Genomic DNA, 7,679 nt, shown 5'->3' with positions numbered 1-7,679 from the left:
ACAACCTGTTATGGCCGCCCATTATGCTTCATATCAGTTGGAAGACGGTTTCCTTGTCAGGCACCATACGAAGCTGGAAAGAGGCCGTAAAGTATATTGGGTCCCACGGGAAGGGATCATCAGTTGCAGCTACCACCAGTTTGAATTCTCTGGGATCCTCTATAGGCATGCTCTCCGAGTTCTGTCAACGGAGAATTGCCCAGAAAGGTACATGCCTTTGTGCTGGCAAACCCAAAAAATAATCCATCAAATAACAATCAACAAAGTTGTACCTGATCCTTGCTTTCCGGCCATGGCAGGGGAAGCTTGCACCTTTTAGGCCTGGGCAACAAACAGTCCAATCCTTTAGAAACAGGTTCCACATTCTCCAAAGAAGGAACATAATCACTCATATTCATATCACAAACTCTAAATCTCTCAATTATAATCACCTCTCCCTGACCATTCTCTCTCTTAAACCTTCTCACCGTTACTCATGATCGCCGCTACACTCTGTCATAGCCCCTCGTCAAATTTTTCAACCATGAAATCAGAGGTCATGATTTCATCATAAAATGAAGACAAATCCTCGTTTGAATCATACACAATACTAATAGTACGATAGAGCACAAGTCATATATATAAAATACAATACTGATTATTACTAATCAAAGTCAGAACAATATAGACTTTTTGTATTTCTCAATCATTGAATTCAGCCCACCACCTATTCAACCAAATTTCGATTCAGACATGGCATCCACATCTGCGAGATGTTGCTCGTCAATCTCCGGCCATCCAATCCACGCTCTAGCTCATTCTAGATCCACTCTTTATTCTTTCAAGACCTTCACGTCTTCACCATCAGAGTTATTATAACGAGAATAATGTTTACTTTTTCTTTCCAAACTTTTCCTTGGAACGTTCATATTTTCTGATCTCTTTTCTTGAGCTTTACGACTTTCCATCTTTTTCTTAAGCTGGGCGTGACTACGCGTTGTATGCCGATCGATTTCCATCATCTGATAACAGTTCCGACGAGCGATTTGCAGAGATTTGTGGCTAATGGCTATGGCTATGGGGCAAAATTGTAACTTCATAATTATTTTATATTAAGGGCTACAAAGAGTAAAATGAGGGTTATGAATAGAATCACCCATTAACAAATAATAAATGGGTTATGGCCAAAAAATACACGAACTTTGAAAAAAGTTGTAATTTTCACCTGAACTTTCAATTAAGCCAAAATATACATGAATTTATATTTTGTTGCAATTTTCATATAAGTTTGACTTTCAACGAAATTAGACCTTAATTGACAATCGAAACTTTACCTGATTTTGGTCTAACTACTAATGATGATGAGTATTTAGAAGCTTGGAGGTCCAAGAAAGAAAATTTTAATATATTTGACTTAATTTCGACTGTCAATTAAGCTTTAATTTTGTTGAAAGTCAAGCTTAGATGAAAATTGCAACAAAAATATAAATTCATGCATTTTTTGACTTAATTGAAAGTTCAGATAAAAATTGCTACAGTATTTTTTAAAAGTTCATGTATTTTTTGGTCATAATCTATATCTATATATAATATAAAAGAGGAGTTTGTTTACCTCCAATTTTTATCTCTCCTCATAAACTTTCCCTCCAAATTTTCTACCTTCTTTTTTTTAATTCTTTTAAAAACAATCATTAATTTCTATTATAAAAATAATGCTCAAAATAGATGTTAAATTAATGATTGTGAAAAGATCTTTAATTTGATATAAAAATTATAAAAAATAAATTTGAGATTATTAAGTTATGATCAATTAAAATATTAAAATTAATTTTTTTTCGCTCTCATTTATCTATAATGTTGAATATCGTACTCTATTTTCATTGTATTTTCGTTTATTGGTGACAAACATAACAACATAAGCATATGTCATTTTTTTTCATTTTAAAAAAGTTCGCATGATTTTTAATTATAATTATTTAAACTACAATATTTTTTAATGCAATTAAGGGAGGAGGAAATTTGTATTAATTTTAATATGAATTTGTAAATAAAGTATTAGTTATATATCTTCAAATTAGAATTTATAATATTATATATATATATTTATTTAATTATGTGTACAAATTATTTATTTATTTATTTATTTATTTATTTATATAACAATTTAATAATATACGATTTGGACTTTTACGAGCCAAAATTATTATATTAAATGACGGTTATTAATTTAGTTATATTAATGCTTTAGTGTAATCGTAACATATGCATCGCACGAGAGAGCGTACTAGTCCCAATAATAAAATGATTAATAATGAAATTTATCTCAACCTTTATTGATTTTATTGATTTACAATGCAAAATTTGAAACTTATCAGATATAACCCATCTTTTAACAATTTTATCAATTCTATCATAACTTTCAAAATTGATTAATTATATCTCAATCTTTTCTAACTTGTGTTAATTGTATCAAACAACTTTTTAGAAAATAGGGTCTTTACGCAAAAATATTACTCTCCTCGCATGAAATAAGTTTAAATGGTTACGATAAAATTGAAAAAATTTAAAGATTGAAATATAATTAATAATATTGTCCAAGATTGAGATATAATTGATAAATTTTCAAATGATGTGATAAAATCGATAAAGCTATCATTAATCCGATAATAGACTGAAGACACCTTGGGATGATGAAATGGTTCATTTTCAACGATGCAGATAATATGTTCCACCTATCATTTGTTATTATTGTTATATGGAATTAAACCAGTATGTTATATATTTAGGAATATTTTATTACTTACAATATTTGTTATAGTACTACTATCATTTATCATATAAAAAAATGAGGCGGACTTAGGTGAGCGCCGTTATAATTGTGCGCTCACAGAATGCGCGCGGATTCTGGGTCGGGTCGGATCCCAGACCCGGATCCAACATATATTTTAAAAAAAAATCGAAATATTATTGAGATTTTTTTCAGGTTTTTCGGGATTTCTTTCTTAAACATACGCCGCCATCTTCTTTTCAACTTTTTCACGATTTTCTTCCAAAAATTTCTTCAGAAAATTTCGTTTGATCGCGGCGGTGTTAAATATCCGCCGCCATCTTAAAGAATTCAGCAATGGGCGATTCTGATATAATAGTAGAGATTCAAGATTTTAATGTGCAGTTGAATGAAGAAATTAACTTGAATGATGATTACAGTTGTGAATCTGGCAATGTTTCTACAGATAAAGACTTCTCTACAGATCAAGATTTAGATGAAGATACATTGATACAAGGTACTAATATTTTACTGATTCCTTCAAAACATTTCACATCACGAATGATTTAGTCGTCTATATGAAAAGTTTCATTACTTGATCGTAATAGTTTCAATTATATTTAGTATACTATCATTCTTAACGAAATTTACTCATCTATATGATAAACTTGCATATATGAAAAAGTGTCATTATTTTATCGTAATAGTTTCATTTATATATAGTATAGTGTCATTTTGAAAAGCTAACTTCATAAATGACTTAGTCGTCTATATAATAAACTTGCTTATATGAAAAAGTGTCATTTTTTTATCGTAATAGTTTCATTTATATATAGTATAGTATCATTTTGAAAAGCTAATTTAATGAAGTTTCATAAATAACTTTGTCGTCTATATGATTAACTTAAATATATGAAAAGTGTCATTAATTGATCGTAATAGTTTCATTTGTTAACAGTAGAGTGTCACTTAAAAATTTATTCAAATCTTGTTTATTTAACAAAGTTTTAGAAATGATTTATTCGTTTTATGTAACTAACTGGCTAATATACTAAGTGCCATTACTTGACAATAATGGTTTCATTTACATATATAGTGGTTTATGCACCACAGTATTTTAAAAAACAGTAGACTGTCTGCTATAACGAATACAATAATATTATAATTTAAGAAAGGATCCAGTTTTATTTAAATATATTAAAAGTGTCTTTTTATTTTTTATAGGTCAGAGTTCTTCTTCTTGTGATCCTTTACTTGGATTAAGAAGTCAAAACTTCGAAGACATATACAAAGCATATAAATCTTATGCTAAAGAAGTTGGATTCGACATTAGAAGATCATCATCAAAGTATACAGATAATGGGGTATTGAAATATAAATTACTAGTGTGCTCTTGTTAAGGATTAACAAAGCATAATGGTGAAGATACAACAAAAAGAAGTTTCACGACAAGAACAAACTGCAAAGCAATGTTGAGAGCAGACTTTGATTCTAATAATGGTGTTTTTGAAGTATGCCACCATAAGAAAGAGCACAATAATCAATTTATGAAGCAGGGTTTGACTCACTTATTCCGTTCTGAGAGATCGATAACTGCTGAGAAATCGAAGGTAATTGATTGTGTTCTGGAATGAGACCAACTGACTCATATAGATACTTGGCAGAAGAAGCAGGTGGTGAACATCTTGTTGGTCATACCAAGAAAGACCACTTGAACCATGTGAATAAGATTAAAATGAAGGCAATTGAAGGAGGAGATGCACAAACATTAATTGACAGTTTAAATCAGCATGGTGTTGAAGATGAGGAGTTTTTCTTTAGAGTCAAACTAGATGAAGAAGAGAGGTTGAGTAATATATTCTGGAGAGATTCAATGATGAAGCAAGATTTCATGTTATTTGGGGATGTAATGGTATTTGACACTACGTATAGGACCAATAAGTACAATCTTATCTGTGCGCCTTTTGTTGGAGTAAACAACCATAAGAGAAATGTCATGTTTGCTTGTGCTTTCATCTCAAATGAGCAAACAGAAACATTTGAGTGGTTATTTGATGTTTTCAAGAAATCTATGGAGGGTAGATGTCCTGTGACATTGTTTACCGATCAAGATAAGGCAATATCAAATGGAATTGAGAAAGTATTCCCCCTGACAAGACATAGGTTATGCATATGGCATTTATACCAGAATGCACAGAGTCACCTAGGGAGTTTGAAGTCTGATAAAACCTTCACTAAAATGTTTCAAAAGTGCATGACAGGATGTGCAAATAGTGAAGAGTTTGAAATCTGTTGGAAGAACATGATTTCAAACTATAAACTTGAAAATATAACTTGGTTCAACAGATTGTATGACTTGAAGGAAAAGTGGTGCAATGCTTACAACAAAGACTTCTTCTCAGCTGGAATTTTGTCATCACAAAGAAGTGAGAGCACAAATAGTACACTTGGCTTCAACGCAAAGAAAACAACAAGTTTGAATGATTTTTATAAAATATTCAAGCAAACAGTTGACAGATGGAGAAGCAATGAACAAACCGATGAATTCAGATGCATAAGAGGCAAGCCTAACTCTGTTTTGAAGATAAGAGGACTTCTACAGCATGCATCTGAGGTATATACCTTCAACATTTTCAGAGATTTTGAAATTGAATTCAAGGAGTCTATATCTGTCTCTTTTTCATCTATATATGAAGATGAGCAATTCAAAGCATATAATGTCACTAATGATGATGGGATGATAGGATATACAGTGTCATTTTCCACAAAAGAAAGTTTCATTACTTGTTCATGCAAAAAGTTTGAGGAATGTGGTATTCTTTGTCGTCATTGTTTGAGGATATTGCATAACCATTCGGTAGATAAAATACCATAATGTTACATTATGAAAAGATGGACAAAGTTTGCAAAAAAGAATTTGTGGGATAAAGGAGCATTTGATTCTGTCAACAACAGTAACAATTCCATGTGGAGAAATCAAATAATGAGAAAATCATACAATCTTGTTCTAAGAGCACAAGATAGTGAAGAGTGCAGGGCAGTTATAGAGAATGGATTGAACAGTATAACATTGGATCTTGAATCATTGATGATTACAACACAAGCTGTGAATCAAATGGAAGATGTTGCAGTATCCAGTGCTTGTGCTGATAATGTATTGGATCCTAATCGTTCTAACACAAAGGGAAGAAGAAAGAGAATACAGGGTCATTATGATGTTGGAAAGAAGAGTAATAAGAAATCTACTGCATCAAATTCAAAACAATCAAAGGAATTTGGTACAAAGACACCTAACCCCATATTATTTTAGACTAATTTCGTTGTAAGTGAACTTTATACTAGTTGATATGAATTTGTGCTTACTGATTATATAAAGTCTGCCTTTTTAATACTTGTAATTTCTTTCTTTTTTGCTATAGTTTCTTTCTTTAAATTCTTGTAGTTTCTTTCTTTAAATACTTGTAGTTTCTTTGTTTTAAGTATGTAGTTTCTTTCTTTTAATATTTGTAGTTTCTTTCTTTTAAGTATGTAATTTCTTTATTAAAAGGCGAGATTTTTTGTAGTTTCTTTCTTTTAAGTATGTAGTTTCATTCTTTTAATACTTGTAGTTTTTTTCTTTTTTCTATAGTTTCTTTCTTTAAATACTTCTAGTTTCTTTCTTTAAATACTTGTAGTTTCTTTCTTTTAAGTATGTAGTTTATTTCTTTTAATACTTGTAGTTTCTTTCTTTTAGGTATGTAATTTCTTTATTAAAAGGCGAGATTTTCTTTGTTCTCTATTAAAGGTTTCATTTAATTTAGTATCATTTGTTCTATATTAAAGGTTTCATTTAGTAAGAAAAATAGTATCATTTGTTCTTTTGTTCTATAAAAGATATAGTTTCATTCCAATTCTTGTAGTTTTAACTTGCATTGTTTCATTACACATATTGTTTCATTATATAGTTTCATTGCAGTTCTTGTGTAGTTTTATTATAGTATTAACTTGACACTGTACGAATTTATGATTACAAATGAAACTTTGGCATATTAAATGAAACGTTAAGATTTCATATAACCTTACAAGAATTCTGACACTATGCCACTATGAAAATGAAACTTAAAGATTTCAAAAGACACTATATTAAATGAAACTTTAAGATTTCATATAACCTTACAAGAATTCAAATGACACTATGCCACTATCAAAATGAAACTTAAAGATTTCAAAAGACACTACGAAAATAACACTATGACACTATAGAAATGAAACTTTAAGATTTGAAATGACACTACGAAAATAACACTACGACATTTCAAATGAAACTTTAAGATTTGAAATGATACTACAATATTTCAAATGACACTATAATATATGAAAGTGTGATAATGTCATATGAAATTTGATAGTTTCATTTAAAATCTAATATTTTTGTTTCGAATGTCATAGTATCATTTTAAAAACTATTGTAGTGTAATTTGAAATGTTATTGAAATTCCATAATTTCATTTGAAATGTCATAGTGTCTATTGAAATATTGTAATGTCATTTCAATAATTAAACTGTCATTTTTATATAGTGTCAGTGTCATTTTTATATAATATAATGTTAGTGTCATTTTCAAAGATAGGGAGTGTCATTTTCATAACGCTAATAATATAATGTTTAATGTTAGTGTCATTTGATTAGTGTCATTTTCAAACATAGGGAGTGTCATTTTCATAATAGCGTTGACAACATGTGTTTCACAGCAACAATGACATAAAAAACAATACACATAAGTTTGATTTCAAAACAACGACATAATCCCCATATTGTATATGAAAAACCAACATCACTAATTAACAGTAGGACTGCAAATGGGTTTATAGTATTTTCAAATACTACAACAAAATCCATCAAAAACTTAAATTTCAAGTCAGTTTCATGTTAAGACAAATTTCTTAACTTCTTC

At 29.7% G+C, this 7,679-nt stretch overlaps 1 protein-coding gene across 1 annotated transcript; it reads left to right on the top strand.

Annotated features, from left to right (window-relative positions):
• The first annotated feature begins 3,103 nt into the window (after window positions 1-3,103).
• Window positions 3,104-6,056, top strand: LOC131021141 (protein FAR1-RELATED SEQUENCE 5-like). The gene is made up of 4 exons (XM_057950231.1): window positions 3,104-3,263; window positions 3,971-4,094; window positions 4,400-5,545; window positions 5,639-6,056. Exons 1-4 carry the CDS (start codon window positions 3,104-3,106, stop codon window positions 6,054-6,056), a joined length of 1,848 nt encoding a protein of 615 aa, XP_057806214.1.
• The last annotated feature ends 1,623 nt before the right edge of the window (window positions 6,057-7,679 follow it).

The sequence above is a fragment of the Salvia miltiorrhiza genome, chromosome 4 (genome assembly GCF_028751815.1).
Source record: "Salvia miltiorrhiza cultivar Shanhuang (shh) chromosome 4, IMPLAD_Smil_shh, whole genome shotgun sequence".
NCBI lineage: Eukaryota > Viridiplantae > Streptophyta > Magnoliopsida > Lamiales > Lamiaceae > Salvia > Salvia miltiorrhiza.
This window is presented reverse-complemented; position numbering and strand designations above follow the sequence as displayed.

Bases quoted from the DNA above. Each gene is read 5' to 3' on its own strand.
- LOC131021141 (XM_057950231.1), top strand. From the start codon at position 3,104: ATGGGCGATTCTGATATAATAGTAGAGATTCAAGATTTTAATGTGCAG. The intron at 4,095-4,399 runs GTATACAGATAA...TGACTCATATAG, and splicing joins ATTAGAAGATCATCATCAAA to ATACTTGGCAGAAGAAGCAG. The intron at 5,546-5,638 runs GTTTGAGGAATG...CATTATGAAAAG, and splicing joins ATTACTTGTTCATGCAAAAA to ATGGACAAAGTTTGCAAAAA.